The following is a 22,741-nucleotide window of genomic DNA, read 5'->3' as shown; positions in this document are numbered from 1 at the left end:
ATGTATGGTGGATGATTAAAAATGCAGATAATGTCACCCACTAGCCCACTAACAAGGGAAATATAAAATCTGTGTTTTATACCTGATAAAGTGCTAATTTTTTTGCTCTTTAAGTCTTGGAGCCATACGATTCATCACAGGTTGGGCCCCTTAGTTTTTGGAGCTAGAGTTTGAACGGGAATTTTTTTTATACTGTGTGTAGAAAACTTCCAGCTTTATTATGCTTATTAGAATTGTAAGCAGCAGATATCCCCCTTTGTAATAAATTGGGATTTCTGTTGTTGCTAATATTGCACTTGTCTTTCTGATAAATCTTAGTTTACAAATGCTCAAGAGAATGTCTGGGGGGAAAAATGAATACATGCTAGCAGCTAGCAGATGAAAATCTCATCATTATAGAAGATTATCCATAACAAAAGATGCAAGGAAGAGGATGCTGAATTTTAACAACAACCCTCTCTCCTTTATCTGATATTGTTGAATACAAGGAGAGAGGACTGAATGATTAAATAAGTAATTTGAAATCATTTCCTTAAAGGAAAGAGGAAGAAGTAGTTTGCAGTGTTGGCCCAGTGACAGGAAAAACAAGAGCTGAGCTGAATATAAACTGCCTATCAGGATGCTATACTTCTTTTAAACAGTAATAATTTTTCCACAGTGTTTTTTAAGTATAGAAATTTTTTAAAAAGTGTTAGAGTGCCATATAATAATTTTAAAAATGGTCAGAGTTTTGCTCATGATTTGATGAGCCATCCAAGAAATTAACATGGTTTATTGACAAAGAATATGATTATCAAGCTGATTTTTCATTATGATCTCCGCCACCACACCCCTCAGTTAAGAGTCATGGTGGCGCAGTGGTTAGAGTACAGTATTGCAGGCTACTTCTACTGACTGCTGGCTGGTTGCAATTTGGCAGAATCTCACCAGGCTCAAGGTTGACTCAGCCTTCCATCCTTCCGAGGTGGGTAAAATGAAGACCCAAATTGTTGGGGGCAATATGCCGATTCTGTAAAACCGCTTAGAGAGGGCTGTAAAGCACTGTAAAGTGGTATATAAGTCTAAGTGCTATTGCTATTTTGTCCTGCAATATGCCTGCATCATATCATTGTTATCTGTGTATACATTTGCCCACCTCCCCTTAAAAACCATACATCTGGCAGATGGAAATCACCAGGTTAGTGTGTATAATTGGCAGATCCTATAGGTCAACACTATGCATGGATCTTGGAAAACATTCTGTGTGATGTTTCCCCAACATCGGGAAATAAAATTCGAACTCTTTGCCTTACACAGTTCTCATCAAAAGGGTCAGGAAGGAAAATCACAGATATGTGAAGATATAGAAGGGCTCAAACTGTTCCAGGCTTTTGAATCTCAACATCCATCTGCCTAAAATCAATCAGGCTCCAGAGTCAGCTGTGTCTGACAACTTGGAAATGCTCTTTGTGCAGAATAGGGACCTTGCCAAGAACCAACACAATCTTCTTAATTTTAGAGCATGGGTTTCACTTTCAGTGATACAGATTCAGATCTATTTTGATTCCTGCCTCGATTCTGCCTGTTGTAGATTATTGAACTTGATTGTTCCAAAGATCTCACTGGAACCAAGATATACAAAGTTGCCTTATTTGACTAAATATTTGAATACCCATAGTAATTTTGGAAACTATTTCAATGATTTTGGTTTTTGAAAAAAAAATTCTGTGGGATTTTTAAAAATCATGCATTGGCCACTGAGAATTGTAAGATAGGGCAAGATAACATCTATATATAAGATAATACTATTCACCTAGACCTTTTGGATGATAAATAACTTATACATTTCTTTTATATATCGCAACTAAATTCACATTATATAATCAATCAACATTAAATAAATAAAATACACTTTTGCAAGAATCTCAACATGAATATTTGTTTAAAATATATGGAGAGATATTTTAGCACATCTATTAACTAGCAAGGAAGGTCATAACAATAATTTTCTAATGACAAGAAAGGTTTTCCTGGAATTTACATTAGAGACTGTTTTATGCCACCTATTTCCATAGATATGAACTTTATTTTAACAGAACTCTGAACTAAAAAGTAACCTAATGATTTATTCAATTCAGTGTCAAACTGTTCATGAGTGTTGCATATCCAAGTGAAGTTTCATACAAAATACCCCATAACTTTGTTTAAGAAAATATACGGAGTCATGAATTAGGAAAATGTCCTTTATTAGACAAATAATTTTACAGCCATAATTAAAATATATTTTTTATAAAACAAGATCACAAAAATTTACAGAATATTTATGTACAGATTCATTCCATAGGGCAATTCTTATCTTTATTAAGAAAAAGCTCTGCACACATACACGTACTTGATTTTAATTGAACCGTTTTGCATTGGTTAAAGAAATATTTAATTCCTTTGCAGTTGCCGAAAACCAAAGTGCTGTGTGCTATTTGGCAGATTGCTGACTGTTTAACTGGCTATTTATGTCAGGTGCACTGAGATGGTCCTGGGAAAATAAGATTTTAAAAAATGAACCAGAGGAATATTACTCAAGGAACAAAACTAAAAGATTAAAAAGCCATACAAACCACCAAGCTGTTAAATCAGCACATTATGGCATTCAGTAGTTTGTGTGCTATCTATTGATTGCTATCCAGAAGAGAAATTGAAATTATAATTTCCCTTCCCAATTTTTCACCAATGTATTTCCTTACAGCTGAAGCTGATATTGATGTTTTGAAGAAATTGCATTGCATCTCATTCTAGGAATTGTGCTTAAATGAATATGATTTTTCAGATTTTCTTTATTCTTGGAGGAAATGTTTTCAGAAGTAATGTTCATACTAACCAGACACTGTGTATTTTAAACTAAGTCACTGCAGTAGAAAAAGTAGATGAGCTTTTAAAATGTTCTTTACAATTCTTCAGTTTTACTTTTTCTTTCTGAACACCATTCCAAATGTCTTTTATATTAAGCTTCACCTCTTTGAAAAAGTGGGTGTGGTTTCCTTCCTCAGGCCAAGGAAATGTATAGTGCATCTTATTGCTGATAAATTTTAAAATTATTTACTCTAAATAAGCAGATGATAAAAAGGGATCTCAATTATTCTTACATTTCTTAGTTGCATGTTTGTTTGTTTTTTATTTATAATTTATAGGCAATCTAACTCCAATAGACTCCAAGCTTATGGTTAGTTGTTCTATAAACTCAATAAAGTCTTTTTTTTTTGACTGGATAGAAAAATATAGTTGTCATAGTGGTTTTCTGTTAGGTTGTCTTTGGGTATCATTTCAAGAAATCCTGCATGCACCAATTGACAACCGTTGCTCTAGAAGTATACCCTGAATATTCCGATACGCAGACACATTCCCCTGCCCAAGAATACAGTACCATAGATTGCACATTAGTGATGGTTATGACCATTTAAATAACTATGACCTTCCAACCCTAAGACCTTTTGACAGTGTTGGGTTTTAGACAAAACTCAATGGAGTTGCTAAGTTTGGAGTTGGTCAAAGATATTACAGTATATTGGATTTGATCAAGGATTCTAAAAACAGGTAGAAACATTTCAGAAACATTGGGTTTAGAACAGTCCTGGCTCAAGTTACATCTTTCCGCTGCAAATCTAAGGATGTTGAATCTTTTTGAGGTTTATATTTTTCACTCGGTAAAGTGCTGGGGCTGCTAGGGACAATTCATGCCAATGCAAGTATTCATTAGGTATAAATCTTGTGTCTCTCAGTTAGACAAAGCCCCCAATCGCCAAAACTGCCCAGCTCCACATAGAAGATATTTAAAACATATTTTTCTAGCAATGTTTCCGAAGAATTGGGATACTTGTCAATAAATAAACAATAATATCTTTTCCAGACCCTTTGAAATGGGAAAGCATTCCATATGTCATGAAATCATGCTAGCCTACTAGCTTATTTTGCTCAATGTTTTCCCTTGTCAAATTTGCTCTTTCATTTCATTCAATGCTTGCAGATATATCATTGGCACAGAAAGAAATATATAATCAAATGAAACAGCCTTTTCTTTTCTGCTCCCTTGTTCTCCTTGCCCATATCTCCAGGAGGCAGCTCAAATAATAGAATTCAAAGATGCCAAAGCAATTTGTGAATGGCAACAAAGTCTACCAACTTGTCTCTGAACTTCTTCAACCATTGTCTTGGCTGGTTTAAACTGGCTCGTAGGTCAAGTACCTGTTCCCATCATAGATATATCCTTGGATGCCCTGTGAAAAAGGAAAGGAAAAGACTGCAATTTCTTCATCTCATGTGAAGAAATTTCAGATAGATTGGCCAGTCTTCTTATCCTTTCCCTGCATTTCAGATGTGCTTTTTTGACTTTTATTCCAGGTGCCACAAATACAGTATTCAGCAACACTCAACAACAGTCAAAGAAGTAATATTCCACCTCTTAAGATATGGCTTTTCACTTCATATTCACTTGCTAAGCTTGGGATGCTTCCTTCTAGGACTGCAAGGAGGATTTTCTTTTTTTGGCCAATTTTTGGTAGCTGGTCCCAGTTTGGCAGCAATTTCAGTCAGCATTTGAGTCAAGTTACCCAGTCCATTCTTTCTGTATTCTTAGGGAAGTGCTCCACTAAAAGTAGTAATTGGCAAACACAGAAGAGAGCAGAAATCAGAGGAATCTTGGGGAGGAAGTAATGAAGTGGGATTTCCCCTGGTGCAGGGCTCATTGGTCTTGGGTTTGTAGCATGCAGAGATTTCGCATCTATGAAAACAAGAAGACACCAAAGTCACTCTAATGTAATTCAGCCAGACATGAAATTATTTCCAATACTGTGGAAATTCAAATATCTGAATGTCTCTAACAAGAGAATATTGAACAATAGAGACTGATTATCCTTTGATAAATGGTACACTGATGTAGCAACTTTCCTTGAAACTGTTGATTGACTACATCAATGTGGGTGTCAGTCCTGGAAGCCATCTTTTACTTTGGATACTTTGGAACCCTAACAGTGGGCACCAGCTGGAGTAGCAAAGTAGCAATAGTACATTGCCTGCTTGTAACCTGTCCACATGGCTTCTGATCATCTGCACACTCCAGATGGATCAGATTCTCAAAGCAAGACTTTTAAATGAGATTCTCCTTTTCCCCATTACAGTATACTAACCCTATATTAGGATTCTCTATAAAGAAATCCAACACTGAATAAAGTTTCCAGTCAGATCCAGTCAGAAGTTACTCACTTAATACCACTATATATTCTTCTCTGGCTCAAGCGGGATATCCAAAAGACCTAATTCTGCATATCCTTACATAGGAGCTGCAACAGTCTGTCAACATTCAAATGTACTGAGACTAAAAGGATACCATATTACTCTGAGCAATCTCAATAACTGAAGTTTAAATAATAAGAATTGCAAATAAATTGGATCCAACCAAGCTGGCAGGAATAGCCAACACTCCAGAAGATAGGCTTAAGATACAGAAGGATCTTGACAGACTTGAACATTGGGTGCTATCTAACAAAGTGAAATTCAACAGTGAAAAAAGCAAGGTTCTACATTTAGGGAAGAAAAACAAAATGCACAGGTACCGTATATGTGGTACCTCGCTCAATAGTAGTAACTGTGAGAGGGATCTTGGAGTCCTAGTGGAAAACCATTTAGATATGAGCTAGCAGTGTGCAGCAGCTGCCAAAAAAGCCAACATAGTTCTGGACTGCATAAACAGAGGGATAGAATCAAGATCACGTGAAGTGTTAATATCACTTTATAATGCCTTGGTAAGGCCACACTTGGAATATTGCATTCAGTTTTGGTCACCACAATGTAAAAAAGATGTTGAGACTCTAGAAAGAGTGCAGAGAAGAGCAACAAAGATGATTAAGGGACTGGAGGCTAAAACGTATGAAGAACAGTTGCAGGAACTGGGTATGTCTAGTTTGATGAAGAGAAGGAATAGGGGAGACATGATAGCAGTGTTCCAATATCTCAGGGGTTGCCACAAAGAAGGAGTCAAACTATTCTTCAAAGCACCTGACAGTAGAACAAGAAGCAATGGGTGGAAACTAATCAAGGAGAGAAGCAATTTAGAACTAAGGAGAAATTTCCTGAAGTTAGAACAATTAATAAGTGGAACAACTTGCCTGCAGAAGTTGTGAATGCTCCAACACTGGAAATTTTTAAGAAGATGTTGGATAACCATTTGTCTGAAGTGGTGTAGGGTTTCCTGCCTGGGCAGGGAGTTGGACTAGAAGACCTCCAAGGTCCCTTCCAACTCTGTTATTCTATGTAAAACTTAAAAGCTTGCTAAGTTCCTTTACACTACTCAGGTGAAGGAAGGAAAAAAGAACAGGCATTGTAATGCATATAGCAGAAAGAGAGAAAAAAAATTCCCAGATACTAGTGAAGAAAAACTTTAATGGTAAAACCTAATGCACTTCCAAAAGGCATCTTTTTCACTTTGTAGAATGGTTAAAACCCTCCCAATCTAGCTATCCCTCATCAAACTACAAAGACAGTGCTGTCCACTCTCACCCACCTGGTAACGCTCTGCAGAATTTTCCGTTCATCTTGATCTAGGCATACAGCAAAGGAACAGTTAACTCCGGTGATCTGAACTTTGTCCACTTTCAACTGATATATACCAATTTGCTATAAGAAAAACATACATGAGTTTGTTTCATAGAGACACATTTTTGCTTCCCTCAACCATAGCAATTGGGACAACGGGTGGCATCATTGATCAGTACCTGATTGAAACTCTTTTTAGACTTAGAGCTTTGCCTCTTGATTACCTCGGTGGCAGTAAGAGTCAAACATTCTGTTTTGGGACCTGGAAGAAAAAAGAAATAAAAGTAATAGTCAAATGTGGAATTTCTATACCAACCTTCACAAACTGATTAACCAGTAATTATTAATTACTGAACTACAACACCCCATTCTCAATCAGCATGACTATCACTGCATCATGGAACACTTAATAAAGTCATTTGCATTAGCTTATGCAGAACATGGAAATTCAAATGTTTCTTTAAATGAGAAGAGCAGGAGAAAATATCCTGAAGGTCCAGAAAAAACTGAAAAACATAAGTTGTCCACTTCAGAAGATGCATGTGTAAGGGAAAGAAATGTACGCTGTCCAATTCAGAAGGTGCGTGTGTAGGGGAAAAGAGTCATTTTCAATGAAATGCAAATGGGATATTAAAATGGGAGAGTGACTGGATAATGTAGTGGTTAGATGCTGCCCTTTGATGCAGGAGACCAGGCTTTGAATTCTGGCAAGTACCTATATTAACAGTAGGGGTCCTTAGGCAAAGATGCCCTAAGTCTTCACCTGCCTCAGTGGTGAAATCCAAATTTTTTTACTACTGGTTCTGTGGGCATGGCTTGGTGGGTGTGGCAGGGGAAGATACTGCAAAATCTCCATTCCCTCCCCACTCTGGGGCCAGCCAGAGATAGTATTTGCCGGTTTTTTTTTTTTTTAATTTGATTTATATGCCGCCCTTCTCCGGAGACTCAGGGCGGCTTACAATGCGTTAAGAATAACGCATTGTAAGTTCTCCAAACTGCTCAAAATTTCCGCTACCGGTTCTCCAGAACCTATCAGAACCTGCTGGATTTCACCCTGACCTGCCTATCTCAGATATGAAAGCTACAGAGGCAAAAACAGCCATGCCACTTTGGACATCATCTAAATTAACAAGTTTGGCACCAAATGTTGGGGAACCAGGAAAAATCTAACAATACATGGGCTATTGGAACAAACTATACATGGATGAGACAAGAGAACCTGGAATTGATGGAATGTTACTAAAGCAGTGTACCAAAGGAAAGCGGATATCTGAAATGTATGAGGGAATTATGGGTGGACAGAAGAACTATGTCCACATTAATTTAAGAAACAGTTACCAATGAATCAATATAGTGATGAGCAAGCTACTCTTACAACTTGAAATAGATCAACTATACATTACATCCCAGATTCAAGAAGACCTGAATGTGCAACCAACACATGATGCTGGAATATCACTACCATACACACCATTACAGAGCACAACAGTTCTTATGAGGCATAAAATCATGGATAAACTATCTACTGTAAACCCTCAACATAGCTCAAACCCAAGATTCAGTGGAGAAGTACCATCAGATAGTATGCTAGAAAATACTAGTAGAGTCCTCATAACAATCCTTACTATCACTACCACTATAACTCAAACCAATGAACTGGTATACCCTACATCCTGGAGATGTTTGGCTACATGAAGAATAGCAGAATACTCTACCACAGAAAATGATGTTAGAGGCTAAGAATACGGAATAGAGAAATTAGTCAACTGATGGAACTATAGAAGGGAGTGAAGATTAAAGATAAGACTCAGCTACTGAAAAAACACATAGGCCTGATTCCATCTGAAACACCAGAGATTGCCAAACAAAGACTCATAGCACTGACTATCAGGATAAGGACGTACACTGGAGATGCAGATACCAAGAAGATAAATCTTTCTTCTCTAAAGAACTATCCATGCAGTGCAACAACACAATAACAGCTGAGCCACCAATAGCAGAAACTTAACAGAAGTGGAAGAACATTCTAAAAAGATGATACATTAGACCAATGCAAAGTGGCTGCATAATCTGAGGGCTGACCATAGCAATCCCCCAGAACCATTTAGGTACCCAAGAATGAAGACTGATGAGTTTCAGCATCAAAAAAGATCTGTTTCTTTTGAATAGTTGTTTAAACTGAAGTCTATTTATAGGTATACATGATAAAGGAATTTATTATTTTGTATGTAACACAAATTTATGTATTGCCACTTCAGATAATATATAACTAGTAAAAACCACAAAGTATGATTGATTATCATGAAAAAAATGAGAGAATTAGTCAAGAATTATGATGATGTGGTTCTGAATTTGGAGCAGATAGGTATCCTTTTTTAAAAAAAATATATCAAGGTGAGTTCTGAAAAAACATGGATGTGGGGGGGGGAGGGGGAATGCTCCTGAAAGCAAACCAATTCAGGAATAGAAAGTTGAAACAATATTAGAAAATAAGATTACTCTGTCAGCAGAATGACTACAAAATGGACAGTGCTCCTGACTGCTGTTTTATGATATTTATGTTATTTACAATTTTGATTGTATTTTACTCTAATTTAATTGTTAGGGCTGTCATGTATATGAGATTGGTGGCCATATAAATTTATTAAACGTATAAAAGTTTATTGTACAATCTCTATAGATGCAAAAAGACAGCTGCAAAAAGTAATAAAGAGAGCAACTAGCAGTTAATATTAAAGATCCAGAGAAAATATACAGCAGTTTTGAGATACACACACACACACACACACACACACACATTAATTGAAAGTAAAACTAATAAAATGATTTGGAATGAAACTTAAACAAGGGAATACTGGAAGGAGTATTTTAGAGATCTAAATGGGAATGACAGTGATATGTCAGAGAGTATAATTTTAAAGGTGTTCTAAATGTTAGTGTCTAAGTAAATATTGAAGAAATTAAGTTAATAAATGCTGTGTGAAAAAAGGCAAGGCTGTAGGTGCACTAGAGAATAGTTTAATGTGTGTGCAAAGGCTTCACCTATGCCTGGTAATTGAAAGAAATATCTTCTTATTCCCTTAGACCAAGGCTAAGCTAGCAAACGAATGCAGAAACAACACATTTGTTTACTAACAAACTCCTTAATTCAAACACATATCTTTCTGAGTTTAAGATTATAAGATTCCTCCTTCTTTTAAGATTATATTTAGTATTGGAATGTGACAGATAATACATATATTTTAATAAACTATGTTAATTAATAAATATCATCCCTAGATATCAGTATGTCATCTACCGCAACGTTTAGCCTTGCATTTTCCATAATTCTCAGCTCCCATTTCAAAATGCCCATAAGGGACTTAAGGGACTCTTACAAAATTTCCTTACCCTATTTCAAGAAATCACTTGCAATCTGTAATAGGTGCCCATTAAAGTTATTTCTGGTACATTAGCCTAGTTTGTTTAAATGTGCAATTACAAGCATTTGAAGTTGTAAGCACATTGTTCTATCAGGCTAAAAATACGATTTCCTTAGATAATTGGACAGCAGCCAACCCCTCTGTGTTTAAAACCAGTCACGTTACTGGAGTGCAAACATTTTTGGTTAAAAGCAGGAAAGTGTATGACATTTAGTGTCCAAGATTGTTACTGCATGAATCTAGCAGATATCTCTAAAGCTGTAAGCATACAAAAAAAGGGGAAATATCGGTAGCAGCATTTGGTCTATTGCAGAGGTAGAGAATCTCTCTGGCAAACAGAGTCGTTCAAATCCGTTCTGACTTGGGCTTTGACCAGGCAAGGCAGGCCAAGGTGCCCAGGGAACAGTCTAGTGGTATGATGTGCAATCAACTGGTAACTCCTAAGGAAATCAGTCTGTACTGTCAGCTCAGTTACCTAATTACTAGATCTGGGCACCTAATAGGACATAAAAGTGGCATCAGACTCTTTGACAGAAGGTTCTTCCTGCCTTGAAAGAAACAGTGATGTATCCCGTCTTCAAGAGGCCATCCTTGGACTTCACATTCTTTTATAATGATTAATTAGTCTCCAACCTTCCCTTTCTGTTTTGTTTCCAGGGGGAAACAAACAGGAGAAAATGATGACATATGCATAAGAATATCATCACACAATCCCACAGTTTAAGGACTAGTGCCAGATGTTGGGACACAAGTATTTAATCATAACATTTGCCTCTCATTACACAAGTGTCAAGTTAACCAACAAGGAGTGCATTAATAAATACCACCTCCATTGCACAGTCTGGGTCTCTCCAAATCAGCTGCCCACTTCTTCAGATAAATCCTAAATTCAACAAGATTCCCCTCCCCCCAACACTTATTATTCATCTTATGGAAGCAGAATTGTTGCCCACACTTACCAAGTTCCTCTTGTCTCTTACACCCCTTGCTAAGGTTGATGGATGTACAAACTTTTTCAATGTCATTCCAGCGGCTCCTTCCACTGACTGCCCTCTGGAGAAATTAAAGATTGAGTTACTCCCAGTCCCTTGGTTCCTTGTACCAATCTCTGAAGACTGTCATTAACAGCATTGGCTCTCTCTAATTAAATACATTTCCCCATGAGTTGCTCCCAGTGCTTGAGAACTTTACACTTGTATTGCTGTTTTCTTCCCTTTCTTGAGCAGACTCCCCCTTTCCAACCCAGGTCCTAACATGGGAGGCCCAAAAGAAGAGCATCTTCCTTACCTTGTTGTAGGTGATCTGTAGTGTTAGTGGGATTGCTTCTCTGTCTCCATCTATGCCAAGACGCTTGCAACCTGGACCTGAACAAAATAAGAAGATGATGAGATTGGATGGATGGATGGATGGATGGGAGTAAACACCAATAGAACACAGAAACTCTCTGCAGGTAGTTTAGCAGAGGGAGAAGAGCTGTTTAGTTTTGTAACTGAATAAATACACATGCTGTTCCTCTATTTTGGCTTCTCCCCTCCCTTCAAGAAGACTTCATGTCTTGGGTCCATCAGTGCATAGCTGTTGCCATGACCATCTGTGTCTCTTTTATTGGTTGGTTCACAGCATTGATCCCCTTACTTTCAATGGATACCTGAAAGCAGAAGACTTCCCTTTTGCCTCCTTCTCATAGTACTTTATAGGAGGTGAAGGAAAGTCAGACTAAAGAATTCTCTTTTTTTGTTTTCTATGGTGAGCTTTTACAAGCATTCCAGAGAAACAAGATGGCAGCAGTGGAACTGAGTAGATTAGTGTTTCTCCAAAACAAGACCAAAGAGTTGCTGGTCTGCCTATTAATTAATTTAGTTACAAAGGACCTCTTTTATTTTATCAGGTCTGTCTTTCTCATGAGTTTCATGCTAGCAATTGTTGAAGAGAAAACCCTTCAGTAGATGACAGTCCTGTCTGAGTTTATCAATTTGGTTGCTCTTTGCAGGCAGAGCTTTGGTTTTTCTCCTTTGCATCACTGAGTGATCACTGACCAATCCCCAAACTGAACATGAAGTGATCACACAATGAGCCTCCTTTGCCTTACCTGAGGCTTTGATGGCCCGTGTAGCTGCTGAGTGGCCCAACTCAAGGGAGTGGATGAAGATCTCAGTTTTTCTCTCTCCCCCAATGAAAGTGAGCTGTGAAATTCAGGAGAAGAGGTTATTTAACATTCTCCTTCAAGATAAACCAAAGCAAATCACCCCACCACCACTTTGAGACCATTTTTGCTAAAAACAAATTAACAAACACATTAAATTTGGTTTATAGGACCAAATATGGATTAGAACCAGGAATCAAGATTTAAATATACACTTTCAGAGACAGTTGCAATAAATAACAGGAAGACTACAGTTAATGTTTGTTGAGGCAGTCAGCTCTTCTATAAATAGGCAAGGCAGAAGAAACCAGCAACAGTGTTTTGGGAAGAAGAATGAATCAGGCATCTGATGGGGTTTCTAAAATAGTCTAAAAATAAGACTGGCCCATTAGAGCCATGCCTTAGGTAGCGCACCCCCCTCTTCTAATTCTCAAGAAGAAAAATGTATTATTGGGTCTGACTTTTTCTGCCACACAGAAAAATGATAACCTAGCCAAACACAAAATTGAATAAAATATGCTGAGTGAAATTGAAGGTATTCTTGGCCTATTGCATGGGACTGCAATAATAATGACAGCATACTAATAACAATTATTATTATTATTATTATTATTATTATTATTATTATTATTATTATTATTATTATTATTATTATTATTATTATTATTATTATTTATTACACCCCGGGTTTTTACGATTCTCACCTCTGCCTGATAGACCTGGAGTAATATAGAGTGGGTAGCAAAGCGGCAGTAATAAAGAATCATATCAGCCAGGATGGGAAGTTGGGTGGCTGTTTCCTCTGAAGACTCTCCCTCAGGCTTAATGGATTGCTGCAGATAGACAAGAAGTCATCAGTTCTCTTCCATCTAAACAGTACAGTTCAGTAATTCTACCACAGCCTTCTGCTAACCCTCTACCCCATAAGAATATCTCCCTAAGACAAGAAAGGATTCTGAGTTTCCCCAAACATTTCAATTTTTTTAGAGAAAATTTGTAAGTGGAAAGCTAAGCAACTTTGCAAGTCAATACAAAATAAGACAAATACATCCAAATAGGCACAAGGTTTATGTGTATTTAATGCAGCTAAATTTAATAATTTAATAAGTATTAATTGCAGTTCTTTGCCACACAGGAGGACATGCATGTTTGTCAGTCCTCCAAGAATCTTAGCATTTTATGGAACCCCATGGCAGGAAGCTAACACATGTTAATGGCCTTATTGTGTAAATGAACAGAATATAATTTAACATTTCTCCTCAAACATAGAAAGGAGAATTACTTTTTGTTTCAATAAGCTGAACACTCAAAGGAGGGATCTTAATATGTTAATAGAAAGGAGATCTCTTCTCTATTCTCCACTACCACAATATCACAATTCTGCTTCCATCTTGTCTTAGCTTTCTGTATGGCATCCCTCATGCATGACAAGATCACTTCCTTAAAAATACTCTTTGGTCTTTTGATACATTTCCAATATATAGGCAACGATGACCAAGGGCAAAGGCTTGACAGAATAAGGGCCTGGAGTGCATTGCTGAATAACAAGATGCACACTAAGCAATTCAGAATTCAGAAAATACCTGGCATAAAACGTTGGTGGGGAGATTCATTAGCTCAAGAACATTGCGTTCGTACCAGGGATCCAGCATACCTATATAGAATGAGATATCATTTGTGCTGCTCTCCATCCCTCCCATACCTGGATCCTGAAATCAAAGAAATACATTTTATTAGCAGCTTTACCGAAGCATAGCCGCAATGCTCAAAGGTCCAAGTGGAAATTCTTATTATGCTGAGAACATAGTAACCACTTTTTAAAGACAGATGTATATGAATCCTTGTTCAAATCTAGCTGGATTTGTTGTAAGAAGCATATAGCCTAACAATGCATTCCAGTCAGGTTGCCTCATAGCTTGAGCTTCCAAAATCCAATGCCTCCTCTGGGAGGAGGTTTCGAAGTATTTGTAACAGGACCACCAGAATCTATAACAGCTTGTTCCCTAATGCCATCTGTCTGGTAAACTTGCAAGATTCATTTTTCTTGCCATGTACATGTATACATCTGAACTAGATTGTGTTGTTTCTCTGGTGTCATATAATATATGTCGGTATATGCATAATTTTGTATTTATTTATTTTGTCATGTTTATGTAGAGTATATTGGAGGTGGTGACCCTCTGAGAGCTGTATGCAACAAAATTTCATTTTAATGTATGCCGATTAGTGTACATTTAAAGTGACAATAAAGTTATTCTAAGTCTAAGTGTATATTGCTAAACTCACCCTCCCCAAATGGGGGATGCACAGAAGCAAGCATGACTTGGAGAAGGGATTAGCAGTGACTTCTATCACATTCATGCTATCTTGCCACCAAACACAGAGACTATGCTTTTTCAATTCTCACTTATATCAGCTGAATTTTTGCTATAAAGAGACATGCTCTTAAAGTATTTATCAAAAGCTCATCTAGTCCAGCATGCTGTTCTCACCCAAGCCAACCAGATGTCTCTGGAAAGCACAGAGAAAGGATGTGAGTATAGCAGCATATTTCCACTCACATCCTGGAGCAACAATTATACCGATGCTGATAAAGATCTAGCACAATTAGCGTCCATTCACATAGTGATATGTGTAAATCAGTCTAAACCTCTTCTAAAGTAATCCAGGTGGACAACTATCTTGACATTGTTTTGAACATTCAACTAGGTATTACATAAAAAGGTGTTTCCTGATTCAGTTACACTGAATGGCCTCAGTTCCACCATAATGAGGAATGAGGCAAACTTCCCTGTTCATTTTTGCCATTCTGTGGATAGATTTATACAACTTTTATATGAGATACTGTATCTAAAATAATTTAGAATCCACCTCCCCCCAAATCTTTCTTCTTAATAGCAGAATTGCTTCAGGTCTTTAATCATTTAGGAAGGAGTTAATTGAACCTTTTTACTTTAAATGTAACAGCCAAATGTGAATACAGTGTTTTGAGTGTAATTGCACCACAGATTTCCGTAATATTGGTTGCTTTCGTTTTTTACTTCTTTCCTACTGATTCCCAAAATGAAACATCCTGGGTCAACGCTGCCACTGACCTATCTTGTACCAGCTCATCCTTTTCTGCTTAATCAATGCCATCTCAAATATCAGGCTGCTATCCTTAGTTACACGATACTTTCACCTCCACGTTCATCAGTTAAAATTATCTAGCAGTGAACGAGCTATGTCTATTCCTATTGGGGATCATCACTTCGCTCCCCCCCCCACATTTTTGTTGCTCTCGTTTCAATCATCTTAGCAATTAAAAGTAATCTTATCAAGTGAAACATGCCCATCGTATGACTCATCATTCTTTCCAGATAATTTATGAATAAATTGAAAAGCAGTAGTCTTAACAACACCCCCCCTCATACCAGTTCTCTTTCGTGTCTTTAGTTACTTTCCACACCCCACTTTTTTAAAAAAAATCAAGTTACCATTTCAGAAGAGCAATCATATCCACTTTGTTTATTTAGGAATCTTTGCTAAGGAATTCTGCCAAAGCTCTAGGACTGGAACTAGTCCAAGTAAATACAGGTAGTCCTAGCTTATGACCACATGTGAGATGTAATTACAACAAAATTTCTGTTGCTAAGCGAGACATTTGTTGAGTGAATTTTGCCCCATTTTATGACCTTTCTTGCCCAAGTTGTTAAGTGAATCACTGCTGTTGTTAAGATAGTAACATGGTTATTAAGTGAATCATTGGCTTCCCCATTGGCTTGCCTGTCAGAAGGTTGTAAAAGGTGATTGCATGACCCCAGGACACTGCAACCATCATAAATATGAACCAGTTACCAAGCATCCGAATTTTGATCACATGACCATGGGGATCTGCAAAGGTCATAAGTGTGAAAGACGGTCATGTTTTTTTCCAGTACCATTGTAACTTCGAATGGTCACTAAATGAACTGTTGCAAGTTGAGGACTACCTGTAGTGTTGCTTATATCTCTCCAATTTATGTTTGTTGACATTGTCCAAAAACTTATACATGCTGTTATAGAAGCCCTGCTATTTATTCTTCAGCAAGAATACTGTTTCTGTATGCTTGCTAATTTAATCTAGTAATTTTTTTTTCACAAATACCAGCTGTAATTTTCTTGATTCCCTTTTTAAAAGGGGACAATATATTATTCAATTTCCAGTTCTTTGATACAGAAACCAATTTTAGTCACCTAGCATATATTTTTGCTAGATGAACCACCGGATTCATATTCAAGTTCCTCAAGAACTATTGGATGAGTTCCATTTGCACCTCATATAAAGAAATAATTATTTAATTTTATTATTACACAGACTATAAGCATCAGCTCCAACTTTGCCCAGGAGGTTTACCGTTGATCCAGAGCTATGGGAATTAGGACATCCTGATGAAAGAAGAGGGTAAGTCAGTGCAAATGAGGTAGGATTGCTCCTCTTCACAGGGACATAAAAAAATTGCAATCTACAGTACCGAGTTAAACAGGGACAGCTGCTTTCTTGAGATCTGTAAAAAAAAAAAAAGAGAGAGAATATGAATACATGAAGAAAGTGATATGCAGTGTCCATTTGCTTTCAAACAGTACGTGATTGATTGGTTCTATTTACAACATCCTTCAAAAATAGGGAATTCATGGTAAAAATGAAGGACAACATAATAGGCAATCCTAACATATGCAGCATTACAACCAATGACAACAATGTATATCTCAAATAGCTCTCTTTAAACCGAAAAGGCTGCCGCACTTGGAATCAACTGAAGTTTTCAAATGGTCTTCAAAGGCCGTTCCATACAAAGCACATTGCAATGGTCCAGAACTGAAAGATACTGGGCCTTATCCAGGGGTGAAATCCAGCAGGTTTTGACATGTTCTGGAGAACCAGTAGCGGAAATTTTGAACAGTTTGGAGAAACGGTAGCAGAAATTTTGAGTAGTTCGGAGAACTGGCAAATACCACATCTGGCTGGCCCCAGAGTGGGGAGGGAATGGAGATTTTGTAGTATCCTTCCCCTGGAGTGGGATAGGAATAGAGAGTTTGCAGTATCCTTCCCCTGCCATGCCCATCAAGCCACACCACGCCCACCAGGCCATACCCACAGAACCAGTAGTAAAAAAAAGTGGATTTCACTACTGGCCTTATCCTCTAGTGACAGTAGGTACTAAAAAAGCATACAGCCTATTTCCGATTACACCCCCCCTTTTTTGGCACCTATTTGCATGAACGAGTCATGAACGACAAAAATAAAACATATGACATAACATAAGGCCTCAGAAGAAATTTCACTGCAGTGACTAACAGAGAAGCTACTATAAGCTATAGGAACATTGGTCTTCTAAATATTACATTGGCTGGTCCCTGCATAATAAAACAATAGTTTTGAAAAGGGCAAGAGACAAGTTATTAAGAATCGCTTTCACCCACTTACTTCAGACTACTATAAGCCCGGGCCACTTTCCCTGAGATGCGATCAGAACCAAACACGACTACTCGCAGTGTTGAAATCTTTGTATCTTCATCGCAACTCAACAAGGGCCTGCGTTGGACAAAAGTGTTCTGTGCTATATGGCATTGTAAAAGTGTGGCACTTAGCACATGCTGTGGCAGTGACTGTGCCCGTCGGGATCGTGCAGGGATACGCTCCTTGGCTACAGGATTGCAGAGACTCTCTGCTCGGCGTAATGGCAACGACAGTGAGGCTACCTCAGAAACATCTCTCAGATCTCTGCCCAAGATCATTTGGCTCTTGCTCTTGAACAACTTGTATAGCCTGTTGCTCAGCCGATGCCTGTGTGACACTTTTACTTCCTTCAGATCTAAGCGTCCTGTCAAATCTAAAGAGTTGTCATCACTGTCTTCCACATAGCCACTATCCATAGAATCTTTCAGACTGGAGACAAAAGATTTCAAGGACTTCTTAGAGACCAAGGAGAGCTCAGAGTTTTTGGAAAGAGCAGAGATGACAGACACTTGTGAGTCACATGGGTCATCTTCTGACAATGTTGAGTACATAGAGTCTTTCCTGACTGAGGCAAAAGTGGACAACAGGCAGTCTTTTTTGGCAAAGCAATTGTCAACCTCCTCCTCCTCCTCTTCATCCTCCAAAAGAACTTGTTTTGAATAATCCATTTCTTTGTCTAGTACCTCATTCAAGATATCTGTAACAAGGAGGCAGATACAAAATAAGATGTAACAAAAACCCCAACAGTTTAAAGCAGTCTTTATTTGTGGTACACCCTAGAAGATGTCATTTGTCTATAATTTCTGTCTTAGAGCTATTGATATTAATAGTTTAATTAATAAGATAATATCAGGCTCTACTTTTATATATGCTTTCTCTATTTCGAAAAAATCAAGACCAGTCTTAGGTTTATGATTTATATTGATATTGATTGTTTCCTGATTGCTTATTTGTACCCTATGACTATTATTAAGTGTTGTACCGTATGATTCTTAATGAATGTATCTCTTCTTTTATGTACACTGAGAGCATATGCATCAAGACAAATTCCTTGTGTGTCCAATCACACACTTGGCCAATAAAAAATTCTATTCTATTCTATTCTATTCTATTCTATTCTATTCTATTCTATTCTATTCTATTCTATTCTATTCTATTCTATTCTATTCTATTCTATTCTAAAGAAGTTGGGCCCAAGTCTCCTACTTTATTTCAATCAGGCTTACCAAACCATCCTTCCTCCCCTTTGAAAACATTATTAAGCATGTAAACTGGTCTACAGATTTTAAGCTTACCAAAATTATCCTTATCCCATCTGTACACACGACAGCGAGCAACAGGGATGGGGATCACACGGAGTTTAGACAGCTGGCCTTCATCTGAAGAGAGAAATGGACACATTAAGAGGTAGACAGACTCCATTAGGATGGAGACAGCATCTAAATATATTCACACACCTGTCTTAGCTTTCCTACCTGCTATTTCAGGTAGCCCTGCTGTTCTTGCAATCTCTAGCAAGGCAGATTCCAGCTGTTCTCTAGCAGTTGAAGGATCATTGTTAGTCAGAACTGCCATCTCCTGGGCTTCTGTGGTTCTGGTGAACATTTTCATGAGTTCTTCTGCAGTTTTCAGCTACATAGAAAGAAAATAATATAAAATTCGATTGGCAATTACTTCAAAAATAAAAGCTACTGCAATCTGAACAAATGTTCAGAGAAATGAGATTCACTATGGCAGTAACAGCAGCAGTACCAACACCAACAAAAACAATTTATTCCAGGATGAGGGCAGAGCTGACGTCGCAATGGCACGACGGAAGATCCTGGGGTTCCAGGACCACCGTCAATATCCCTGTCACTGGACGGTCCTTTTTGGACCTCACCATCCTGTTGAGATGGTGATAGTGGAGGGCACATTCTGTCGATCCCAGGGACACCGCAAAGTCCCTGGTCGATCCAGGAGAAGCCCTTTTTCTGGCAGTGGGGTGGCAGCCATTGTAGCTGCTGAAGTTGGGACGGCTCTGGAACGGAAGAAGATCGGAAGGAAGTGAGAATCGGTGAGAGACTTTTAATCGTAACTTATATGAGAGAGCACCCTGAGATTGAAAGGAAGATCAAATTGAAGGCAGAAGAAAATTAAGCGGCGGAATTAAACTTGAGTCGAAGGTAGTTTTTTTTTACTTTCAAATTTTTTGCATTGGTGGATGTTTAAATGCTTTTTGCTTTTCAACCTGGACTGGACTGGATTGGACTGCAGATTTCCGACTTGCTATTGAATTTTTAAATTTTTTAGTGTCTTTTTATTATAAATTCGTTCTGATTTCATTTTTTGGTATTTTTTTTTCTCTCCTATTTGGCTATTTTTATTCCAATGTACATTGAATATAGCAGGGGAAAGGGAAGAGAATATGTAACACTGCCATCTAGTGGTTTGTAAATTTTATTTCTTTTTCTTTGATTCAAGAAGTAACAATTGTGTTACAATTCAAGGACTCTGAGCCTTTTCATAGATAACATAGTGGGGAGAACATCAAAGGACATTAAAACTGTCTGTAGAATTGTTTATTCAGGTGTTCTTCTGGGAGCTATCAGAGGCAGAAGCCTGAGATTGAATAAGAAGGAATTTATAGTGACTCTGAAAGAGAATTGCAAATACTATTTGGGACCTAATAAAAGAATCCTCGGATTTTAAGCAGAAGTGATTTTTATTTAGACATTTTTTTTCTCTCATCCTTTTCCCCCCCTAAGTGGTAGTTCTTCACCTTTTCCCTGTGTAAGCATTTTTAATTGGACTATGAGTTGATGGAGGATTTTTAATTTTTCTTCTTTAATTTTTAATTTATTTTTTTTACAAATATATATAATTTTTTTTGTCTCTTTTCTCCTTTGGTTTTTTATTTTGCTTTTTTCCTCTCTTTTTTAGAGTGGAGATTGCCAAAGTGGTTAATATTTTTTATTGGACTGAATTGGATTAAGGCATACAAGAGCCTGAAGATTGCTTCTTTGTTTTTTGTTGTTTTTTTCTTTTTTCTTCTTTTTTTGCTTTTTGCGTAGTTTATTGATATTTGGGGTAATACTTACCCCATCCATAAAAGGATTAAGGTATAGAAGAACCTGAAGAATTTGGTTTTTTTTTTATTTGTTTAAACCTTTTGCAACTACTTCACAGAATGAGTAAAAAAGCAACAGCTATTGGCTCTTCCACATCGACGCCTTCTCCATCACCATCTGGAGGACAGCGGTCAATACAGACGATGCTACAGCAGGAGAAGGAGAGGGAAAAAGAGAAAGAAAAGGAGACGACACTACAGATGATTTTACAAGGAGTTCAAAATATACAAACAAGAGTAGAGAAGATTGAACAAAGAACAGAGAAAACAGATGACAAAGTGGAGAACATACAGCAAATGATGATGAAATATGAAGATAGACTCCAAAAAATTGAGAAAAAGGAAGAGCAAAGAGAGAAAAAATCAGAGAGTAGGAAGCTTATTGGTATATCAGTGCAGCTCATGAAGCAGAAGTTTATATGGACATAGTGAGACCTGCCAATCACTGATCAAGCTGCTGCACTATGGATCGGATGTAGCTTCTGAGTAGTTTTCAGGGAATGACCTCATATAGAGGTCATTGCAATAGCCCATCAGAAGAAAACCAAGGCATGAGTAATTGTAAGAGTGATTCTCTGAATCCGGGAGCAAGTGGTGTACAAATTAGATTTGTGTAAAGACCTTCCTGGGCATAACTGCCACCTATTCCTCAAGCAAAAAGTAATAGTTCCAGTAGATGCTGCGATTGTACACTACTGTTGAATGAGGGAGTGTTGCCCCATTGAAGACCAAGGGTGGAAAGTTCCTAGCATTAGATCATAGCATCCACAACCAGGTTTTCCCAGTAGTAAGTTTGAGTCTGTTCCTCCCATCCAGTTACTGACAGCTTCCAGGCATAAAGACAATGCCTTGACATCACTTGGCCAACCGGAGGTCAAGATATGCAACAAAGTAGTATCCACATATTTATGATATATGCCCCTGAAGCAATGACTAACCCCTCCAGTTGCTTCATGTATATATTAAACAGGAGAGGGGAGAGTACTGAGTCCCACTGCACCTCACGAAGCAGCAGTATTGAATGTGACCTCTTTCCACCACCATCACTGACTGTGGAGAAAGAGGCAATTGCAGTACTGGACTTCCCATTCCTATTTCCCTGCAGCCAGTCCAGAAATATATCATGACTGATGGCATTGAAGACCATTAAGAAATCAAGGAGGGCCAGGACAGATACATCACCCAAATCCTAACTTCACTATAGGTCACTGACAAGTTACCAAAGCTGTCTCCATACCAAGTCCTAGCCTAAAACCTAACTGAAAATAATTTTATTTATTGATGTATTTGGAATGCATGTATTTATATTTCTACTATTAATAGCAATATGAATAAATAAATCAAGGCCTAGACCAGAGGATTTTCTTTACCTTCAGGATTTGACGTAATTTTGCCAGGTTGCATCTGGTCCCAAAGTTAGCTTGGTATGTGTGCTCCAGGAGTGTCACTAGTAATGTATGCTGGGAGTAGTCTGCAGAGCTTAGCTTTTCAGCAACTGATAGGAATTCCTCATCAACTTCTGAAGGATTCAGCAATAGGACTGTTCTAGGGAAAGAAGACAGGAAAACAAGCAAACCGTTAATAGAAGAGAATATGTAGCTCAGGGTTGCAGCATGGAGTCCTTAGTGATGTTTCCAATGAAATGTTTGCAAGCAAAGCCCCGAAGTCAGAGAGCCGCAAGGATCCAAAGCTGTTAATAACACACCAAAGGAACAAAGCCTCTTCCCCTACAGATAGGTTTTCCTAAGCTGGTGTCCCACAGTTGTGCTAAAGGTAATGGGCATTATGGTCAATCATCCTGAGGATATCAGGTTAGGAAAGCTGCTCTAAAAATGTAGAATGTTTAATACTTACACGGTAGAATTCTCACAGTCTTTTTGAGGTAATCCTTGCTCAGCTTTAACAAGCCTTTGAAAAGCAATCCCTGTAAAGGAAGGGAAGCGGTCAGCCAAAGAAGCAGCATGAGCTGGCTTTCACCATGCAAAATAGGACAGCAGTGATACAGGTTGAGCAACCCATTCCATGCT

The 22,741-nt window shown here is 37.8% G+C and overlaps 1 protein-coding gene across 3 annotated transcripts in view; it reads right to left on the bottom strand.

The window, feature by feature from the left end:
- Positions 1–2,208: 2,208 nt before the first annotated feature.
- PIK3R5 (phosphoinositide-3-kinase regulatory subunit 5) overlaps positions 2,209–22,741 on the bottom strand; it is a 57,434-nt gene continuing 36,901 nt past the window's right edge. For 2 of the 3 annotated variants that reach the window (XM_034408016.3, XM_034408024.2), the window contains exons 6-19: positions 22,569–22,638; positions 22,085–22,259; positions 19,081–19,237; positions 18,901–18,984; positions 17,573–18,302; positions 16,502–16,652; positions 13,710–13,835; positions 12,831–12,959; positions 12,073–12,166; positions 11,271–11,347; positions 10,943–11,036; positions 6,741–6,823; positions 6,530–6,642; positions 2,209–4,750 (exon numbers count right to left, since the gene is read on the bottom strand). In XM_034408016.3, coding sequence (XP_034263907.1) covers positions 4,603–4,750; positions 6,530–6,642; positions 6,741–6,823; positions 10,943–11,036; positions 11,271–11,347; positions 12,073–12,166; positions 12,831–12,959; positions 13,710–13,835; positions 16,502–16,652; positions 17,573–18,302; positions 18,901–18,984; positions 19,081–19,237; positions 22,085–22,259; positions 22,569–22,638 — 2,231 coding nt within the window. In that variant the 3' untranslated portion in view covers positions 2,209–4,602. The remainder of the gene's footprint in view (positions 4,751–6,529; positions 6,643–6,740; positions 6,824–10,942; positions 11,037–11,270; positions 11,348–12,072; positions 12,167–12,830; positions 12,960–13,709; positions 13,836–16,501; positions 16,653–17,572; positions 18,303–18,900; positions 18,985–19,080; positions 19,238–22,084; positions 22,260–22,568; positions 22,639–22,741) is intronic. The other variant, XM_034408038.3, reaches the window with a different exon arrangement.

This window comes from Pantherophis guttatus, chromosome 2 (assembly GCF_059756535.1).
Source record: "Pantherophis guttatus breed Tessera chromosome 2, ASM5975653v1, whole genome shotgun sequence".
Lineage (NCBI taxonomy): Eukaryota > Metazoa > Chordata > Lepidosauria > Squamata > Colubridae > Pantherophis > Pantherophis guttatus.
The sequence above is the reverse complement of the archived record's forward strand: the minus strand, read 5'-3'. Positions and strand labels throughout refer to the sequence as shown.